Below are 22,176 nucleotides of genomic sequence, written 5' to 3' on the forward strand. Positions count from 1 at the left end.
CTGCAGCCTCTGCTCAGGCCTACATGCAGCCCCAGATTTTCACGGTGAAGCAACATGCTCAAACTTTTTACCATATGGTGTTCAGGGCGTCAAGTACATGCACTGCTGAGCGGCAACCCCATGTATGATCGCACAACTTTCTCCATGGACGCCCGGACCTGGACACTTCCCTTGCCATCCACTCTGGAACTGTCTCTGCAGAGACCACAGCCATGTTCGGCTCCCTGCAGCTCCTCTCCACCAGACGCCCATCACTAAGCAGACCACAGGGACCCCACAGGCAGGACCACATGCCTGTAAGCAAGAGCCCTGTTTGTTCACCCAATAAGTAAGTGTCAAGGGAATGACTGCATGACTTTCTGAGTCTAGAAAACGGTTTGGGGGCTGGAGCAATAGCACAGCGGGTAGGGCATTTGCCTTGCACACAGCCGACCTGGATTCGATTTCCAGCATCCCATATGGTCCCCCCAAGTACCGCCAGGAGTAATTCCTGAGTGCAAAGCCAGGAGTAACTCCTATGCATCACTGGGTATGACTCAAAAAGCAAAAAAATTTTAAAAAAGAAGAAGAAAGAAAACGGTTTGATTTTGAAGAGTATCTTTTCGGCTGGAGCGTTAGTACAGCAGGCAAGGTGTCTGCCTGGCACAAAACCAGCCCATGTTCAGTTTTTATGGCTCTAATAAAACTTATTCCTGGAACCCATAAGGTCCCCTTAGCCTGCCAGGAGTGATCCCTGAACGCAGGGGTAAGTAAGCCCTGAGCACTGTTGAGTGTGGCCAAAAACAAGGAAAAGAAGATCATTCATGGTGCCATAGGCTCTGCCCCAGGGCCTTGCTCAAGCAGTTCTGGTCACCCCACTTCCAGTGCTCATGAGGCTCATGAGTGGGCTGCGCCGGGCAGGACCCACAGCTAGAGACGGGAGCTTGCACTGAGGACGAAGGCCAGTCAGCCTTCAAAGCGAAGCCTCCCCCACGGGCACTATCCTGACCTGCCGTGAGCTCTGCATCTGCCCCCGGTACACAGGGTGACCACGGCATCCCTGCCTCCTGGACATGGCTTTGGTGTGAACCCAGAGCACCACTGGAATGACCGTTTGGTCTCCTGCAGCTGTGGTGGGGCCAGCAACACCCATCATAGCAGGGTGCTGGGCTGAGGCACGAGGGCACTTGCGATCTCAGGGGCACCTCAGACTCAAGACCCTGAGTCCCACTCCTGCCCGGGCTGTCAGCTGGTCTGTGCATCTGGTTCTGATCCCCTTCACCTGGGGCTCTCAGGGGCATTCAGGACAGGGTAGGAGGCTGCGGCTTGCTAGGGCGCTTGCCCTGCCCAGAGGCAAGTACTGCTATCCGCCTCTCGGCAGGAGCTCCACCTGCATTAGGCCGCTGGGTGCTGCTCACACCAGAGATCATGACACCGGCCGCACACGGGTGAGTGGGATGCCCTCACCTGACACCTGCCTCCAGACACAGGTGGGACGCCCTCACCTGACGCCTGTCTCCACTAACAGGTGGGACGCTCCCACCTGACACCTGCCTCCACACACAGGTGGGACACCCTACTTGGTACCTGCCCACATAGGTCAGGGCACTGTGCACTGTGGCATGGCAGAGCTCATGCCCCGAGAACACTGCATGAGCCATAGTGCCATCTGTGAGGAGAACAGGGCAGGAAGGAGCCTCTCACAGACGCAGGGTTGGAGAAGCAGCTAAGGTGACAGGTGCACGCACAGGTGGCAACACCTACAGAGCGGGGGTCAGCACCACAAATCACAGATTTTGAATGAGACTCTAGGAAGAGAAAATCCACAGGCCTTGGGTCGGTTCACTACATGCTGACCAGATGCTGATGTGGCTTCAATAGTTGATGAGGGTTAATTCTGCTGCTCTCTACTTCCCCAACCGACTGCCAGGAGAGCTAAATGAGCTGCAGGCTCATGTTCCAGCGCTGATGTGATTAAAAGCAGATGGTCCTTGCAGGGCTGGGCCTGGTGCCAACGCCTCAGGTGACCACATCTGAGCCAGGTGACACAGCATCCTTGGAAGTTGAGGAGCGGACTGTGGTGGCATGACCTCTGCAAAGACCCTGGCAAGGATGTGCAGAAACGATCCAGTTGTACAGGAGAAGGCTACGGGTCTCTGTGCCACAGTGGGCACCAGGGGGGCATTCTGGATTCCAAGCCCCTTGGCGTTTTCTCCCATTGGACAGCATGAGCAGCAGGACTTGGTCACCTTTCAAGGGTGATGTGTGGCCCCTGCCCCTGCCCCGTTACTGCCATGGACACACTGGTGGTGAAGAGGTGTTAGGCACCTATGTCGTCAAACCACAGAACCAACAAAACTGAAAGCATAAGATCCAAACTACAATAACCAAATTTTAAAAAGTGCCTGTGTGGTCAGAGTGATAGTACAGCGGATAAGGCATTTACCTTGCATGTGGCCAACCTGGGTTCGATCCCCGGCATCCCAGATGGTCCCGAGAACCACCAGGAAGAACCCCTGAGCATCGCCGGTGTGACCCAAAATGAAAAAAAATAGTGCTTGTGAAAGAGGCCGACTTGAGGGACAAGAGTGGAAAACGGAGATCTTGGTGGAGTTCACACTGATCATGTGATAGATGTGGGAAAATTGTTATACTTGAAACTCAATGATGAATAACTACGTAAATCACAGTATCTATATTTAAAAAGAAATTATAAAAGAAAGAGGAAAAACAATGATGTGTGAGGTGGGAAGGACTGTGAAGACAGCATGGCAGAATCTGGAGAATATTCTAGAGCCATGAGGAGCAGTCTGAGAAGCTGGACCCATCTGCTAAAAGGGATGGCAGTGAGGGCTGGGAGATACCCAGTCCCAGAAGGCACTGGGCTGCGGGGGCAACTTCCCCCTAGGTGCTTTCTGGTTAGGAGGAGGCTCCAAGGGTAGGTGCCGGTCTGGGAGGTCGCAGCCCATCACGCACCAGCTCCTCGGCTGCAGGCACTTCCCAGCGGCCTCTGGAAAGGACAGCAGCAGACCTGGCGTCACAAAGGCCTCTCGCTGCCCTGAGAGGTATTCCCGGGAGGCCCCAGGGTGCTGCCAAGCCCTGGCCCGGAGCAGCCTTGTCCTTCGCGGGACCCAGGCCCGCGGACGCTGAGGCCTGAGCGCGCCCTGACGCAGCCTCGCAGGTCCTGCAGGGCCGGAGCGGGCAGCCCTGGCCGGGGCCCCGCGGACGGGAGGCCCCGGTCCTTGCGGCTCTGCACCGGCATGGTCGCGTCTCACGCCCACAGGAACCCAGTGCCCACCCAGCGCTCAGGCAGGTCCCACTCCCGCCTGGCCGTCGGGGGACGCTGCAGGCGGGCGGGAGGCGAGCACCTGCTGGAGCCCCTCGCCGAGGCGCCCGCCGCGACCACGTCCCCGCCGGAGCCGCGGGCCGAGTGCCCGGGGGCCTGGGGCAGCGTGGACACCAGGAAGGGCGCCGCAGGGACGCAGGGGACCTGCGAGGGGACATTCTGCAGAACGGGGCCTGGCCGCGCCCCGCAGAGAACCGGGGGGCAGCGACCCCGCGCGCGGAAACGTGGTCGGGGCTGCAGCGCGTCCAGTTCGCGCGCGCCCCTCGTACGGCTCCACGTGGCCGCGCGGGCGCTCGGACCCGGGGCCCAGCGTCCACTCGCGCCCGCGCAGCCGCCGCTCCCCGAGGCCCCGGCCACTCCCCGCGGGGCTCCCGGCCCTCCCACCCGGACCCGCGGTGGCACAGCGGCGCCCACGTGCAGACCGAGCGCCCCCGGCCTCTGCGTCCCTGGCGTAACCCGCGCCCTGACGTCACCCGCGCCCTGACGTCACCGTCGCGTGGCGCGGAGGGCGCGCCCTGGGCTACGGGGTCGCGGCAGAGACTTGGCGCGCGTTGGGGACACCCACCCGGGACGGCCCCGCCCCCCGTGCCGCGGGGGTCCCCAATCTCGCGTCTCGCGCCGGAAGTCCCGAGGTTCTGCGCTTGGTCCCCTCCGTCTCGCCGCGATCCCCGTCCCGCCGTCCCGCCAGGGCGCCCCGCGGACGCGGCGGGCGGGTCCCACCCGGGAGCCCCCAGACCGTGGGCCAGAACAGAAAGACGGAGAGGCCGCGGCGGGGCAGCCTCGCCCCCGCCCCTCGCCGGGCTCCGAGGGACCCAGCCAGGACCCTTCCCTGACTGGCACGGGGGGGGGGGATGGGGGGGGGGAAGGCGCGGGGCAGGTTCCGCCGCAGCTGCCACGCCTACGGCCCCGAGGACGAGGGGCCGAGGGCCAGCCTCGGGGGGCGCAGGGCGAGGCCGGGCCCAGGAACAGCTGCTTTACTAATGTTAATTCTTCCGATTCACGAACGTGGAGATCCTCCCTCACTCCGTATTTGTGTATTTCTTTTGAACCATGTTTTACAGTTTTAATTCTAAAGTTCTTTCACTTCTCTGGTTAAATTTATTCCTAGGAATTTACTTTGGTGCCCTTGTAGAGGGGACCATTTTCTTAAATTACCTTAATGTTCGTGCATAGAAATGCCCCCAAGTTTTATGTATGACTGAAGCGAGCGCACGGGCCACCCACGACTGCTTGCAACTTTGTTCAAACAACTTATGGATTTTTTTTACATTTTGGATATAAAATCAACCACAAATAGGTTCTTCCTTTCCTACTTCGATGCCCTTGATTTCCGTTTCTTACCTGGCTGTGCTGGCCAACAGCAGCGACTGGGTATGCCCGCCCTGCACCTGTCATTCAGAACGGGTTTGTGCTTTCTCTCCTTGCCCCGATGTTCCAGACTGCTGGACTCACACTGCACTTCACCTTGGCAGAGCTTATAAAAGACTGGCTTGGGCCCTTGAGGATTTGACCAGACAATGGAAGCTGGCCAAGGCAGAGGGGAGGGCCGCACTGCCCCTGAGGTGGACCTGGTGGCCTGGGATGGAGACAGTCCTATGGACCACGGGCCGCAGGCTGGCAGGGGGCAGGGGGCAGGGGGCGGCGTCCAGGGAAGGGCAGGCACCTTGTGTCAGGAAGCGGCTGCTCTCTGAATGATCGGGGGAAGTACCAAGGAAAGGCAGAGCAGCACTCTAGTGTAGTGCTCACTGTCCCTCCCACAGCAGGGTCAAGTACTGAAGAGGGTACCACCCAGGCCTGAGGTGCCCATCCCCTGCCACCAGTCCAGTTCACTGGAGGATGCCCACTGCAGGCTTGCCTGGCTGGGTCACCTGGAGTCAGACAAACAGTCTCGAGACCCTTCAGACAGCTGGAACACTCAACTGCATTGTTCGAGTGCTTATGCCCTTCCTGCCGACAGCCCAATGACCATGGCTCACCGGAGCCACCCAGGGTTCTGCTGCTTCCTGTCTGAGGGCCCCAACAGGTCCGCCCCAGTCCTCATGTGGCTGAAGCTCTGGGCACCCCTTGGTCCTCCAGGCTCTGACCCATCTCCAGGAATAACTGCCAGCAAGACAAGATTTCACTTCCAGCTGCCCCACCTGCCAGAATGGGACCCCAGGGCTCACCTGTGTGGCTGCTGACTGGTGTTAGTCAAAGGTTGCCCCATACCCCAAACTTGGGATCACACCTGAGGGGGCGTGGGGATGGTTTCTCAAGGAACCCCACCTACTGGCTAGACCTTCAAAGCCACGAAGGGGAAAAAGCCCAAGTCAGGACCCCTGCTTGGAGAGAAAAACATCCTAGCACGATACTTTGGCGCACAGTTCACTTCCCAAGACAGGACCTGATCGGGGAGTATGGGGACATCAGCAGACTCCAACCTCAGGAAGAGAGAGAACAGAAGAGCTATAGCACTCTGGCAAGGACCAAGACTAGGGCCAGAAAGGGGTGCCCAAGCAGAGGCCCAGGTTCAATCCTTAGCACCACGTGGTCCCCAGGAAGCAGCCTCCCGAGTACCTTGGGCCACAGAAGGTGGGATCCGTGTGAGCTCCTTACCCCGCAGGCTGCAGGGGTAAGACTAGCAGAGCCTTCATCACATCTGGGGTGATGCCCAGCAACCCCTCATCAATGTCCATCCCCCATCTTTATTTTACAAGCAGCCCTCCAGGGCTGCAGAGGATTGCGAGGCAGGACTCTGAATCCTCTGCATGAGTGCAAGACCCTCAGACCCACCTTGGGCAGAACACAACTAACTGTCCTGGAGCTATGATTACTGTTGTGTTCCAATCCCTAGTGGGCCTGCTAAGGGGGTCCTTGGGCAGCTCTGTCAGTCCGAGCACGGGCTCCCCTTCCTTCCTGGCGTCTCTTCACTCTCCTGTTCACGGAAAACCACTAGCTCTCACCAGACCTGGCATTCTCAGGGGACCGGAGGGACAGGGACAAAGAAAAGCCTACAGACATCCCAGTCAGACCCCCTCTCATAAGTCCAAGGGGGTCTACAGACCCATCCGGACAGGCCCGGCTACGTGCTGGTTGCACCTCTTCCAATGTTAGCCAGTGATACAGAGCAGCAGTTTTTAACCATTGGCACATGGACTGGTACTGAACTACATGTATAAAAAGGTTGAAATCTGCTGATTTAGATGAAGAGAGGTTTTAGCTGTGAAAGAGATTGGGGGGCTGGGGTGGGGGAAACACGCAGAGGAATAGTACAGCAGGTAGGACGTTTGCTTTGCACCCAGGTTTGATCCTCAGCATCCCGCATGGTCCCCTGAGCACTGCCAGGCATCATTCCTGTGTGCAGAGCCTCAGGTAACATCTGAGCATCACTAGGTGTGGTATAAAAACACCCCCCACCCACTAAAAAAAAGAAAAGAGAGATTAGGGTAGACGAGATGGAATGCATCTCATTTTGAAGCAGATCTGAATGGTTCTGGCTTGCTGTCCAACAGTGCATGGGGACGATGTTGGTTGGCTGTCTCCCACTTCTACACCCAAGACCCACTGCCGCATCCGTGGCCACAGTGTGATTGATCCATCATCATTTTGGTCCAGGTTTGGGCTGGTTATGCAAAAAAGGCCTATCACCGTGTTTCTCTCGAAATTCCTGGAGCAGAGCTGAGCATGGAGAATAGCCACATGTCATTAATGAGCAAATATTTATTAGGCATCTACAAAATCACAGTGCACTGAGAATAAGGGATATGACAGTGATCGAGGGAGAATAATGCCTAATTGTTTTGGGAACTCTTACAGCATGGCGGCTGAGTGAAACCCTACAGCGTCAGAGGCATAGACCTGAGCACCTAGGGATACACACCCATGTGGGACTCTGACAACAGGCAAGAGGAAAAAGAAACTATCTCCATGGCCAGACAGCAGACTGTGTCTACCCTCAGAGCACGGATGCACTCAGGCACACACCACTCCAGTACAGAGAAGCCTTCTTTCACAAGACCTGGCCTCAAATCACAGAAGGCTGACGCAAACAAGCAGGAGTCAAGAAACGCTGAAAAGGGAAGATATCCGTGTATGGAGAAGACGTATGTGCCCTGCGTGGCAGGAGTGAAGAGCCGGAGAGAGAACTAGCCCAGGCCTGGAGAAGGAAGCAAGCGGCGGGGGTGGAGGTCCGTGGCCCACTCCCAGTCTCTGGCCCCTGGCTTTGCGTCATGCCCGCCACACACTCGCCAGCCTCCCTCTCTGGGCAGCTCATCAGCTTTAGGGTCTGAAAGCCCCCAGGACCCACAGCAGCCCCCAGCTGTGTGGAGACAGGCTCCCTGGGCGCATGTGCGTCTGCTGGAGAAGCTGGCGGGAGCAGCTGTTCCCCCGCAGCCCGATGCTCCTTCGGAGCCTCCCACCCTGCACACGGCCCAGCATCACCCGCGTGTGCACTGACGAAAACAGGCAAGAAGTCATTTTTAAAAAGATGCATTCTTGAAGAAAACTTTAATTAAAAAAAATCAAAGAAAAACTGAACAGTGCCTAAATCTTTATTTTTCATAACCTACATTTTTTTTTCAAATTAGACAATTTTACACTGACACAGAAGGAAACTTAAATTACCAATAGTTTACACATAAGCTTGATTCCAGTCTTAATGAAAAGAACAGAAACGTGGGCCCTCGGGCCCCCACAGCACACTCAAGGCTGTGACCTGGCAGCATCGCCCTGTGGTGATTGTCGGCTGCTTCCTGCGGCCCTGAGCAGAGCCACAGGGTGCTGAGACAGCCGGGCTGCCAAGGCTCTGGGGCTTGCCCGCATCTTGACTGAACAGCAACACTGCACGCGCTCTGCCACCTGCTGGTGACAAGAGGGATGGCTGTCTGGGTGGCAGGAGGGCCGCTCAGAAACGCCATGACATTAACTCTGGGAGCAAAAAACAAAACAACTACTCTACTTGAAATTCATGTCTGGTGAAATGGGGCCAATCTTCATTCTTCCATTTTCCAAGTGGTGAGCCTTGCCACACAACTGTGCATTTTAAAATGTCACTTGTAACACCCCCTGATTCCACACCCTGACTAACTGCTGGGGACAGGAAAGTGACGTGAAGAAAGGGACACGCCCGCCCACCATGGCTGCTTGCCGCATGCTGCCCTGTCGGGCCTATTTGGAAATCCAAACCAGACTACAGAAGTCACATCAGGGCAGGGTTAGCTCCTGATATGACCCACTGGCTGGACACGGGACACCTGCTGGTCTGCTGCCCACATCAGCTACTGCACCCAGCAACCACCTTCCTCCTGGCCCTGCGAGAACCCAGCTGACTGTGGCTGCCCACGGACAGCTGCTGCTGCCCCACCTCTGGGCAAGGGCCTGGCACCACCAGAGACCAGTTTCTGCTCCAAAGGGCCGGACAGCAAAGGCGGCAGCACTCAGGAGCCCTCGAGGCATGGCTGGCCCTGCTACATCTTTCCAAAGTACGCATTAGTTGGGGCAGAAGAGGTCAATTATTGTTTTTAGGCAGCAACCTGACAACTACAAGGAAACACGGTCCTAGATTCCATTTTACAGGCATTTGTAAAATAGCACTGTGGGTATTTCTAGCTATTTGACTACTAAGAATTGCGCTGAAGGAAACATCAAATGCTCAGGGCCTCCCTCTGGCAGGTCAGTCATGCTCGGCTACTGATTATTTTAAGTAGTGGATTATGCTTAGCTTTCACTTAAAGATCTTGCCACTTTCTGTGTGCTATATTATACTTCAAAAACCCCTTCCACATCAGATACATTAGTACATATTTACATACTTTAAAGGGTATGGAAACATCGGAGTCTTGATTCAAACCTTCCACACTTCCGTCTGCAGCAGCAAAGAGGCAGAACCAGATCAACACACCAGTATAAAGAAAAAGAAAAACCTCAACAAATCAAAATAATATGCAAACCACAACATTTAGTTTATCTACATCCAGCTCAATAGCAACATTTATAATATATCAATAATTTTTATCAGATTTTCTCTTTAGGGTACCTTTTAATATGTTCTGATTATTTACAACTGTACAAGCAAAGCACACACTCCCAAGTGCACGTATTCAATACAGTATCGACTATTTGCATTTACAGGATTCTCAACAATCTGAAAAAAAAAAAAAAGATCAACTGTTTAAGATCTTCAGGGCAGATTACAAACACAACTGCTAGTTCTGGCAGGTACTACAGTATGCTCACTCAGTGAAGCCAGCGACGGCAAATCCCACGGCCTGAGGGACTCTGACCCACTCACACCCACCCAGGGGCCGGGCTCCAGGAACTCTTAAGCTGTCTTATACAAAAGTTAAGGCAAAGTCATTTTCAAGTTTAAATAAAATTCAAGTCTTTAAATATTGGATGGAAATAATTGTTTTAAAAAAAAAAAAAAACCTCAGTCTTGTGAAATAACATTTTCTGGAATAAACTGTATGGTTACATTTAGCAGGAAATACGCTTATCTTAATGTCTGCTGCTTAGACTACTTAAAAGGGAAAAAATTTAGACATCTGAAACAAAATAATTGAAGTCTAACTTTATCATAACTGCTAGCTTTAGTGCACACATCTTTTTCAGGGTGCAGCGCTGCCAGGTGGATCAGCAAAACCCTTGTCTTGGAGGTAAGAAAGCAAAACTTTAGCCTCCACTGAACACCATTCTCGACTGTTCAACAAGTTTCCATCCAGGGGAGAGCACTCAAGAGTGGGGTCACTCCAGCCACCCACGGGAGCAAGACAGCATCGGGGTTCCATTCTGCATGAACAGGTCAGTGGGCATCAAAGTCAATGTTTTCATTTAAGTTCTATTCACAATGTGCTTTGAATTTATCTTACATAGTAGCCACTTGAAAACTGAGTGAGAAGCTGGTTACTTGCTTGCAGTCCATCAAACTGAAGGAAGGGGGGCTCTCTCTCGGAGCTCCTGCAGGCTCACTCTGCCCACTGGGTCAGAACCAGGCTGCTTTCCAGAATGCAAGAGTTCTGAATTCCAGGGCACATCCCTGCCCATGGATGACTGTCACTCCAACCCCCCACCCCCAGCGCTCAGTCCTCACTGGCCATCTGGACACAGAGATACGCACTTGCTAACCAGTCATTTAAAAAGTGAAGGAGCACAGTTCCGCTGAATTTAGAAAAACTCACTATACATAGCTTGCATTCGTTGCCACATGGAGGCGTAATAAAAAATATCAGTTTGTTAGGACAAATGCATTTTCTATCCTGAAAAAAATCAGACTTATACATCACCTCCAGTTAAGCACCAACCTAAAATAAGGTTTATAGTAATTAAATCCTGAAAAATAGATTTTTTTTTCCAAGAGGGGGAAATTCGACTCTGAGGAAAATAACTTCAGGCCTCTCGTGGGCCCTCAGACTGCAAGCTCCTAACCAGCGGCTCACTCGGCACCACACAGCCTCACGGCTGCTCCACGCTCACCTCCCTCCAGACCACACATTCACTGGGGAGACTTGGGGGGGGGACTCTGTTCTCGGTGTGGACGCTTCCCCACAGCCGGTGGGGAGGGCCGGCGCCCCAGTGGCCTCCTCTGGTCTCTGGGGGGTCCCGGGTGGGATTTGGGGGCAGGGGGCTCTGTTTCAGCAAGCTTCTTCTCTTCCTTCCCACAGCTGGCAGAGTGGGGCTTCTGCTCCTTTGGGGGCGGCAGTGGAGATGAAGGCTCTCTGCTTGTCCTCTGGCAGATCTCTGCATAGCTGGGTTTCCGCAGTTCCTGGGGACAGACACAACTCTGGTGTCACACACACCAGTGACATCTTGGGGCACACGTTTCCATCAGGCCAGAGTGAATCCCGACAGTACCCACGTCCACACCCCCTGGGATCTCCACTCTCGCCTTAAATTCTGCCTAAGAACAACTCAGTTTCTCCTCAGCATGACTCGCCCCAAAAGACATCCGAAATCCCTCTCCCACACGGACAAAGGTCAACTCTGAGGGGCAGAAGGGCTGCCTGAAACTCCTTCCACACCAGCCCTGAGGGGTCCTTCTGGAGTTCAGACCCAGCCCCTCCTCCTTCCCCTTCAAGCACGCAATCACTGCACAAGCAGAGCTCGGAGAGTGTGGGGAAATAAAAACACTGGCACAGAAAGAGTATACTGAGAGGAAGAGAGTAGAAGGGGGAGGAGAGAGGGAGGGAAAGAGAAAGAGAGACAGACATACTAGGACTGGAGAAATAGTTCAGTGGGCTGGATGCAGAAAAACATTTCACCTCCATGAACTAGTTACTTAAAAATAACCTGGGGGAGGGGGGAACTGGAGTGATAACACAGCGAGTAGGGTGTTTGCCTTGCACGCGGCCAACCCGGGTTCGATTTCCAGCATCCCAATATGGTGCCCTGAGCACCACCTGAGTGCAGAGCCAGATGCACCTCTGTGCATCACCAGATGTGACACAAAAAAGCAAAAAAAAAGCAAAAAAAAAAAAAAAAACCAGAAAACCTTAAAACAAACTGGGGCTAAGGGTACAGCATTTACCTTGCACTTATAAGGTATGGGGTTTGATCCCCAGCACTGCCAAAATTAAAAATAGCCAAATAAAAATAACTATCAAATTCTGGGGGGCCAGGGGGGTACATGCAACAGTACTCAAGAGATCACTACTGGCAGTCCTCAGGCGACCATATGTGGAGCCATGGATCAAACTAGGCCTGGCTGTATCAAGACAAGTGCCTTATCTAATATAGTACCTCTCTGGGCCCCCTGAACGTCCCTGAACACAGCCCAGAGCATCCCCTGGCCAGATTTTGTGGTGGTGCTCAAGGCTTACACCTGGTGGGGCTGAGGGACCATATGAGATGCCAGGAATCCAACCTGGGTCAGTCACATGCAAGGCAGGTGCCCTATCCATTGTACTATTGCTCTATTTTTTTTTTTAAGATTCATCTACCTTGTGAAGAGTGAGAATGTAAATCAATTCAAAAGGTTTTATTAACTTAAGCAAAGCTTATACAGAGCAGAAACTGGAATAAACAGGGTGATATGGCAGAGGGCATAGGACCCACAGAGCTGGGGAGAAAAGGGCTGAAGCACCCCCGTGAACTATCTCCACCTTCATCATCCCCCCTGTAGGTCTCGCTTCTCGGTCACTGACATGACCCAGACAGTCAAACGTAAAGCCATCAACCATCTGGAAACTGAAACCTTGTTATTCCCAGCCCCAGAACACCGTCAAGGGCAGTGAACTTCAGGGCACCTACCGTGGCGGCGCCATTGACCTGCACTGATTTGCTCACGGTGTTCATGAGAGCAGAAGAAAGTCTGTCCACACTCGGGGCTTCCCTCTGCTTCTCCACCACCTTGGGGTCCCTGTAAAAACACCAGCGCTGCTGAGTTTTGTGCAGCACCACTCGGATGCCTGGGAAGTCATGCAAGCAGCAGTACTTACTCAGGGGAACGTGCTGGAGAAGGGGAGCGCTCGTAGGGTGTGGACACAGCACGGGGAGCCGGCACCAAGGGTTCTCGGGGGGTCGCTGGGGAAACCGTGCCCGTGCCTGCCTCTGCACTCAGGCTCTGCGAACCAGCAAAGGAACAGCTCGTGACTGGCTAGAGAAGCAGCGCCAGGCCTCCACTACCGCTGTTCTAAACAGACCAGTGCGGCTCTGCCCCTCCCACTCCAGGCAATGCCTGACCCCTCCTCACAGGGGTAGCACCTGCAGAGAGGTAAAGAAGCATCTAAGCACCCTCCCAACCCCCCATGCCTAGAACCCAAACCCTGGCAGCTATTCAGTATAGCAGCCCCAACACGAGTCCATAGAGCTCATTCCAATAACGGAGGCCCCACTGGCCTTGCCCCTTAAGTCACCGCCAAAGGGGCTGATGGGGCATCCCACCGGAAGTGCACTGTGCAAGGTGTGTCCACTCTCCCACTCAAACAAGAGACCGAGAGGGCAATAAGGAACCACATGCACACTGTAAGAGGTCTCACTGCTTCAGGCCCTGAGCTCACAGGGGCCTACGGAGCGCAGATCAGAAGAATTACTAAGGAGAACCCATTGCCGGTAATGGAATGAGGCTTTTTCTTCCCATCTTCCCTTTAGAAGGTACCAAGCTCACCCAGCAAGCCAGTCCCCCGGCCCCCTGCAGCCAACCCAGGCAGGACAGGAGTCCACTCACTCCACCGCCAAGCTCCTCCTGGCCAGCAGCAAACCCCAAGGAGCTGGGCAGCGGAGACACCTGAAACCAGCTTCTGGGGTGCTTTGCTTGAAAGCAGTCTGACAGACTCGAAGCGGCTATTTCTGAATGCCAGAGATCTCCTCATTCTGCTCTCCAGCCACTTGGGCAGACGATTCATGTCCTTTCAGCTACACAGACGATTCTCTGGGCCCTACGACTCATGTCCTTTCACTGACTCAGTCTCCAAGGGACAATTAAGTCAGAGATAACTGCTCCTACAACTCTGCTCCATATGGACCAAAGCTAACTTGCCTTGCCTGTGTGATGCCCTGAGACCTGGGTTCGATTCCAAGTACCACATAAAGGTCCCCTGAGCTCCACCAGAAGTGATTCCTGAGCACCACCAGGTGCGATCCCCAAATCAAGAAACAGTATTTTTAAACACTGAAAAATAAAGCAGCAGACTGAACTTAGCGTCTGACCCCTACTACAAAGGGCAGGTTCTCAGGACCTACTCCTGCTCAGAGGCACAGGGGCAGCGCGCACGAGGAAGCCCACTGTGGCCTGGCTTCATGAAGCCAGCAGAGCCTCTCCTGGACCAGGAAGTCTGGGTGCAGCTGGGGCAGTCTTTCTCCAATTCCCAGGCCAGAGGTGCGGGCTCCTTTACTCCCTCAGGAGGCAGCGGCTACAGGACGTGCTGGTGTGCAGCCGAGACCCAGAGCTGATCAGGGCAGAGCTCAGAGCCAGCACACAACCCTCCTGGTACTGGTCAGCCCTCATAGCTTTGGCCAGCTAACAACTGTAGGACCTGGAAGGAGCACTGGGCAGTCAAGACCCTCTGGCCTCTGCACCTCGTGATCCCTGGAACTGTGATCATTATAGAGGAATGAAGCTACAGGTGTGGCAGATATATGTTTACTTGGTCACCAGCATTAAAAAAAACTGAAGGCCTCTTGTGATTCGCGCGCACTGCAGAACTGGGCCACCTCTGTTCTCTAACCTGTGAAACGCACAGTGGGGCTGCACCGTCTAGCACACACAGTGGAGGCTCTAACAACGGGCCCAGCAGAAGGAGAGAACCCAGAGGGTTCTATTCTGGTTCTGCCTGGCCCTGACCCCACTGCTCCCCAATCCCCGTGGCCTCTGTCATCCTGCCTCTAATTACCTCTGGCAGTTGGTATGAAATACCATGCAGGGCATGGGCAGGCAGGGCCTAGTGAAGGTTGGCCAGGCCAGCCTGTGGTAGGTGTCTTACCCTCTCTTTCGACGATCCCATTAGCAAGCCAGACAGCCTATTTTCAAACAAGTCCTCGGTCTTCAAGTGACCTGCTGCCCCAGGCAGCGGGGGGAAGTTGGACAGCCCTAATTCGAAGCTCGGGGATGGAGGCTTTGGTGGCGTCGGAGACTGAGTCTGACCCCTCTGAAAAAGAAAAGACCCATAAACATGCTCAAGTGCAGACAGCAAGAACCAAGAAACAGAGAAGTGAGGTCAACGTCATTCTCCCATCATGTTTTTCACCCAAATCTGGAAAAATAACAGCAACCCAACCAGAGCCAACACTGACATGCCCTATGTCAGAGCGCAAACATCAAGAGCTCGGTCAACACAGCCCCCCCCCCCCTCTGGCCACTGAGGCATGCTGCTCAAGAAAGCTACCACAGCCCGAGTAGCCCTAAGAACAGCAGTGGAGCGAGAGCTCTGAACAGGGCAGAGACCAGAACAGCCTGAGCCTTCTTCACCTCTGACTCCAGTCTCTTGATTTAGACCACAATGAAGACAATGAAAGGAAAAAACAGACAAAAAAATGCAGCACCCAACCCTGCATTTCCACTACAGGCAATCTTACAAAAACGTCCACTGAAAAAGTACTTTAACAAGAAAGGGGGAGCTTCAGTTGGCCAATATTAATGCACTGAAGGTTTCAGATTTCAGAATCAACGTGTAAAATCATGGTATTGAGCAGCAAATTCTGAGTCCCAGACTTCAGGAAAGCAAATGCGGCACTGAACATCCCCAGAAGTAGGGCCGGAGACCGCACAACAGGCTCCCCAGCACCACCTAGTCCCCACCAAGTGCTGCCTGGAGCGACCCCCAAACATTGCTGAGAGTAGCTTCTGAGCCCAAACAAAACCAGAATGATTAGTAAGTCCAAGGAGCCCAGGAAAAAAGCAGGGATGTCTTGTTACTGGTAAGCCTTTTTCCAAATGTGCTTTGGAAAGACAGAAGTCCTATCTAAGCACCCAGCTCCTGGATGGAGGGCAGGGGGACAATAAACTCCTTCCCGTCCAGGAAGAACCAGGTGTTCCAGCTGCTCTTGCTGACAGCAGAGCTTCCCTTCCAGGACTCGCTAACTTTTGAAAGGCCAACATTTCCCAGAAGGGCCTTCTCTAGGGCAGCGGTCTAGAGGAAATGTTAGAACACACCAAGAGCAGGCTAGTGGATGGAATGGGTGCTGCACAATCCCTGAGAGTGCCTAGAAGCTTCTCTCCCTGCTGATGGAGCCTCCGATAGCTGTCTAGGCCTCAGAAGTCAGCTGCTGTCACCACCCCTGGGACCACTATGTGTTTCACTTCAGCAAAGCTAAAGCTTATGCAGAGACACAACCATTTCAAAGCAATATCGAGAGGGCTTCTTTTAAACATCTGGATTTAAGGACAAAGTGCACAGTTTTCAGGAAGAAGAGAAGCAGGAAACAAGCCTGAGTGCAGGAATTGTAAGAGAGGAGTCCACAGATGAGGTCAGATTTTGAAGGTTAGAGATCAGCACTGTCAGAATCTTAGGATATGAGCATGCCCTAAGCGATGGGCACTGCCCTAAATTGACAAGAACTGAAAGAAAAGACCTAGACACAAAAGATGAAAGAAAGAACTGATTCCATGTTATTTCTTCATGTTACAATAATGACTGGTTAGTTAATAGGATCTAAGATATTTCAAAACAACAAATTTACAAAGGTGTTCATAGTTTTAGCCAAACAAAAAAGGGAGAAATTGAAATAATCCACATTCTAAATTTCCTTTTTCTCTTATGGCATTGTTTTTTTTGGTTGTTGTTGTCGTTTTTTGTTTTTGCTTTTTGGGTCACACCCAGCAATGCACAGGGGTTACTCCTGGCTCTGCACTCAGGAATTACTCCTGGCGGTGCTCAGGGGACCATATGGGATGCTGGGATTTGAACCTAGGTCGGCTGTGTGCAGGGCAAATGCCCTACCTGCTGTGCTATCGCTCCAGCCCCTCTGATGGCTTTTAGTAATGAACATTCAGACAGTTGTTTCAGGACCACACCAGGTGGTACTCAGGGGTCACTCCTGGTGGGACTGCAGGGACCCTATGGGGAGCCAGGAATCAAATCCTGGTCAAGCCACATGCAAGGCAAGTGCCTTATGTGCTGTAGTATCTTTCAGGCCCTTCAAATACTTTTTAAAATAGAGTGATTTTTAAGTTACAAGTGAAAAGATGAGACATTTAATTAAAGCAACAAGCTTAGTCAGGTCAATGGTTCCCACCACATCACTGCTCAAAACTCCTAAAGTTACCTAAATAGCCCACATGAAGCAACAGGAAACACAACCAAGTATAATGAGTCGCATTACTGCTGGCGGTCTAGTGACCCGTGGGGAAGGTGCCTGAGGAGATTCAGGTGCTGGTTTAGTCAAAAACTTTGGGGAGTCGATCATTATGAACAGCCTCACAGAAAGGTTAGCAGGACCTGGAGGACACTGTCAGGACCAGTGAGTGCCCTACACCCCTGACCTGACCTTCGATGTTCTAGACACAAAGCTCACATCTGGAATTAGACAGTGCAGCAAAGCAAGTGGGGGCCGAGGAAAGCCCTCCGGCATAAAAGCTACCTCCTCCCTGCCATGGTCCTGGTGACCCCCGCCTTGTGGGGAAGTGTTATGCAGAAGGAGCATCTGACCATGAGCTCCTCAAACTGAAGCATGATCCCAAATGGGGCTGTATCATGAAGGTGGAGATTGACCAAAAAAAAAAAAAAAAAAAGGTAGCAGTACAAGTTTCTGAAGGCCCAAGGGCAAGAAATGGATCTAGTCACCCACTGTTAAGTACCAGAAGCAGTGCTCACTTGTGCTGCATGCCATGGGTGAAAGGGATCGGGAAGCACTGCCAAGCAGATTCACCAAGCACTACTCCTAGGTCTGTCCTAACTTGGAAAGCAAAAGGCAACACAGTGTTGCACAGAAAAAATGTTCCAAACAGTGTTGCACAGAAAAATACTCAGGCACAGGACAATCTGTTCTGAGGCTGAAAATTAACGATGGCAATCATGTTAAGTCATGCAACATGGTGACCCAAAAGGAAAGAGCTCCCGTGAAGGGTCCTGCACAGGACGCAGGTGTGCCTGCATGTGACAGCCGAGTGTCCAGGAAAGAAGCTGGCTGTCAGCCCTCCCAACATCTTGGACTTTTTACTCCTCTTCACGTTGTCTACTCAATGGAGACCTTCAAAGAAACTCTTCTCCTATCAAACCCTTCTTTCATTTAATCAGATCTCCCACTGGTTAGGATCAAATAGGTTTAACTAAAAATGACAGCAGCTATGTACTCACTGTAAACTTCTCCTCCCTTTTCTTCCGAAAACCAAAGGAATTTTTCCTGGAGAAAAAAAGCAAAAGACTATTAAATTTTTCCCTCTTGGAATATTGACTATTGAGCACACATAATCAGATCAAATCATCAATTAGTCTTTATTATACTGTAATCTTTAAAAAGTGGCTTTCGATTCTGAAATTCCAACCTCTTTAAGTACAAGAAAATACAAAGTCTTAGAAAATCTTAGCATGTCAGGGAAAAAAAAAAAAGACTAAACTGGTACCTGCATAGGTAATAAAAGAAATAAAGACAAAGGAAAACATTTATCAGGGTATTCTTTGTGGCTACCTGGAATCGTAGACTGAGTATTCGAGAATCCACTCAGATTGACATAACCAGGGCATTTTGCGAGCAGGGCTACTTTTAGTTGAACTGTTGGAAATTGGAATGAAAGTTGACCAGGCTCAGTATTGACATGTGGTTGTCCCAGGCCCACCCCATCACCCCAGCAGCTGGTGTGGCAGAGATGCACACCACTGAGCCCCATACTTCCTGCTGGGCCCAGAGGGTCTTGTGGCCTGCTCCTTGTCCCGAGCGCTGTCAGGAGCGATTGACCCCAAGCAGAAGTGGAAGCAGCCTGCAGGGACTCACGTACTACACTGCATCTGTGACTTTTCCCCATGTGCCCAGCCCTTTGCAGCTCCAACACACACACTCCAAAGGCCGTGTGCATCAGGTTGGGACGTAGCTACTCCTGCTGCCATCAAGCACGGAAGGGGGCTAGAGATTCCCTTGACCAAACCTCAAAAGCAGCTTGCCTGAGGAGAGTGATGGCCAGAGGCACCTGTAGTTGTCCTCCCTGGCAGAGGACACACTGTAGGCCTCAGGAGCTTTGCAACAGCCATACTCCCTCCCTCCCAAATCAACAACTCCAGAACCGCCACTGCAGGATCAGACAGAACTGACAGGCACCGAAAGGCTGACTGGGGCCCAGGCCAGTCGCCAGCAGCCTTCTAAGGCGAGGCTTGGAGACCTGCCAGGCAGCGAGCCCCCTTCCAACCCTGGTCAGGGGCGCCCAGGGTCTGAGGACAGGCAGTCTAGGCACCTCAGAGAAGCACCCAGGGCCCAGGCAGCGGCAGGGGTTCCTACAGCGGAGGCCTGCATGTGACTAGGAGCGCATGACACTCAGTCGTGACCGCCACCCCTCAGAAGGACCTGGAGAACCAGCGAGGGGCTCTGGCCTGCGTGTGTGGAGTGCAGCCACAAGGCACCAGCCCAAACTCACTGTGACTAAGGCTACCTGTTCTTTCCTCTCCCACCACGGTGGTAGTGGTGCTCCCGGAGCCCCCAAGGGCCCATACAATACTGTTCAGGCCCCTCCTCAGTGTCCTAACTGTAGGGACAGACAGACTGCTAAGTGCCCAGGGCCTGCAAAGCCTTCACGGAGTAACTTCACTGACCCGATGAGCTAGCCTGGCACCACTCATGTCCCTCCCCAGCACTTCTGCTTCCCGGGCTGTCTGAGAGCAGCTGGCATGGCCCAGTGGAAACACCTGGAGATGGTACGGGTCCTGGCACCCAGCGGGGAGTCCTGTGCAGGCCGCACACCGCTACTGACTCCCAGGGAAGGCCAAGGCCAGGACGACCCATGTGGGCTGTGTCTGTCAGGAAGGGCGGTTAGGGCCAACCTTCACTCAGACACCGTGAGCAAGGTGCCTTCCGGCCCCCAGCATACTGGCCACTCTGACTCAGCCTGTATGTCTGGGCCCCAGAGGAGGGGCGGAGTGTGGGGGTGGGGCGTTCTCAGGGTGAGGTGGTGGGACTCTCCACTCTGGGCAGAAGCGCTGCATATGGAGGCTGTGGAGGACACTTAGCTGTGGCCAGCGGTCCCTTTGTGGTGCTGATAGGCAGCTGCGACTCCTGCTGCTCACAGGGCCCTGCAGGCACCTCTCCATGCAGGGGTGCTACAGGGACACCAGGCAGAGCCCAGCCCACACCAAACTCTTCCTGCACCTTATGCCAGCCTTCCCCTACATTCTCAGCCTGCTCAGTCCACCACATCCCCATCAGGGCTGCAAGACATTCGTCCGACCAAGGTCACTAACGGCACGAACACAAACGCGGCACAGGAGCAGAGCTTCTACAAGTGTACCCAGAGATGTGTTGCACGCACTGCTCCAGCATTTGCCCTCAAAGTTTCCACAGTTAGCCCAAGAGAAGGCGCTCAGACAGACCAGGCCCAAGGCGGCCCTGTGTTTGGGGCTGCCTTCCCCACTGCCTGTTTAGGGCTGACTAGAGGGACTGGCTAAAACCAGTTCAGTCCACACCTCCTGCTGCCTGAAGCCAAAGCCCTGATTCACCCACAGCAGCTAGTGGCACCCTCTAGTACTGCAGGACCAGGCTGTAGTGCTCCGTCCTGGGGAGTGAGTCAGTCCTCTGTCACTGAAGATGGCCAGGGTAGGAGCTGGCCCAGAGGGGTACCTGTGCTACACTGCAGCCTGCAAGTGGGAACAGGTGTCAGCCTCCTCCTCCCTGTGGCCCACAGGCACACCTGACAGTTACAGCTTTCGTCTGGAAGTCCATGTGGTGGGACGGGAAGGTGACTGCATCACGGGCTGTGGAGCACTTGCCACTGGGCACAGTGGCCACAGGCACATGAAGGACGGGCTCTAGCCCACAAGAAAACTGTCTATTGCAGTCCACAGCTCCACTGCATCCAGCTCTTCTCGAAGGACAGAGATGGAAGCACTCACAACTCCGCTCTCAGAAGCGAGTGTTCACATCCCTCAGTCTGATTTTTTGCAATGTCTTTTAAAACGAGGTTCAAACATGTCTAAAATAATTGGTTTTGGCAACACTAATAGTTTGGGGCAGGTACAAAGTGCCGGCTTGACAGCAGCTGGGGTCACTCACCTTCCTCTGCCTAAGCCAGGAGAGGACTGGAGACTGGTCAGCTCCACGCGCCCGGGCCCCACGTCTCTCTCGGCGTAGGTGGGAGGGTGCTGTGTTCGGGTTCTAGTTTGACCTGTCTGCCTGGTTTGTGGGCTCCGGACACCGTTTATTAACCGATCCGCAGTGAAGTTAAATATAGAAGGACTTTCTAAGAGCCCAGGCCCTCTCTCTGTGCTGGGGATGGCATGGCGCAGATGAGATTTACTAGGGTTCCTGTGAACACAACGTTGGGATACGCTCAGTTATAAAACCATCCCAGCATTACCAAAGGAACATGCTAATATAGGAAAGTCTAAGCTAAATGAAGTGTGCGCGCTACTTAGAAACTGGAAACCCTGTCACTAGACTGACCAGCGCACGGCTTGTCTCACAGTGCAGATAACTCTACAAAAGGGTCGTGTCGTGCTCTGCCAAAGCCCAGATCTTGCACCCTAGGTTTAGCCAATGCTTCCAGCCTGTCACTGCAACTCTTGGGCCTCTGGACACCCCACATGCATAGAATCTAAACCTGTGCGGAAGTTGTCTTGTCACTTGAGAACCTGACTAGCAGTCACATATGCATCAGAGATCACCAGAAGCACTTGGTTTATACTTAATGGATGTGGCTTGTGACAATGGTTAGGGTAACCGAGGGTTAACACACTTTTGCTTTTAAAGTTTACAGCGTGGAAGTGACCTCTTACAAACCCTGGGGAAAAAGCATACATTTCAATCTCTCATGCAACTTGCCTGCTTCTTGGAGGGTACTGTCTGAGTGAAGTCAGAGGAGATGCTGCAGGCTTGAAGGTCGGAGACGTAAACCCATTTATAAACCCAGTACTTGGAAATGGAGTCACCTGGATTTATTGGAAACAAACACAAACAAGCCACATGTGAGTTGGTCATCCCTCACCTCTGACCCAGCACACAGCTGAGACGGATGTACGTCCTCACAGGCCCAGGAGCTCGGGCTGGAGTTGCCCTCCTGCATCCTCACCATGGAACAACATTCTCTCGGGACTCCAGGTTCCAAGCACAAACAGAACCCCAGTGCTTAATCCAGTGTCCCTGCCACACCGCCTCCGACCTTTTTTTCTCACAATGACCTCAATAGAACTAGTCCAAGGGCTCAATCTTAGGAAAACCTATGGGACTACAATAACTTCTTCCTGGATAAAAACCATTTTAGTTTTATCTTCCTGAACATTTCGCTCAGAGACCAAATCATTAAT

General features: G+C 53.1%; 1 protein-coding gene across 3 annotated transcripts in view; it reads right to left on the reverse strand.

Annotated features, from left to right (window-relative positions):
* Nucleotides 1–7,791: 7,791 nt before the first annotated feature.
* Nucleotides 7,792–22,176, reverse strand: part of LARP4B (La ribonucleoprotein 4B) — a 71,466-nt gene continuing 57,081 nt past the window's right edge. For 2 of the 3 annotated variants that reach the window (XM_055138400.1, XM_055138401.1), the window contains exons 12-18: nt 21,695–21,801; nt 20,927–21,178; nt 18,031–18,076; nt 14,719–14,883; nt 12,736–12,860; nt 12,548–12,656; nt 7,792–11,063 (exon numbers count right to left, since the gene is read on the reverse strand). In XM_055138400.1, coding sequence (XP_054994375.1) covers nt 10,794–11,063; nt 12,548–12,656; nt 12,736–12,860; nt 14,719–14,883; nt 18,031–18,076; nt 20,927–21,178; nt 21,695–21,801 — 1,074 coding nt within the window. In that variant the 3' untranslated portion in view covers nt 7,792–10,793. The remainder of the gene's footprint in view (nt 11,064–12,547; nt 12,657–12,735; nt 12,861–14,718; nt 14,884–18,030; nt 18,077–20,926; nt 21,179–21,694; nt 21,802–22,176) is intronic. The other variant, XM_055138402.1, reaches the window with a different exon arrangement.

Source organism: Sorex araneus, chromosome 5 (genome assembly GCF_027595985.1).
Source record: "Sorex araneus isolate mSorAra2 chromosome 5, mSorAra2.pri, whole genome shotgun sequence".
NCBI lineage: Eukaryota > Metazoa > Chordata > Mammalia > Eulipotyphla > Soricidae > Sorex > Sorex araneus.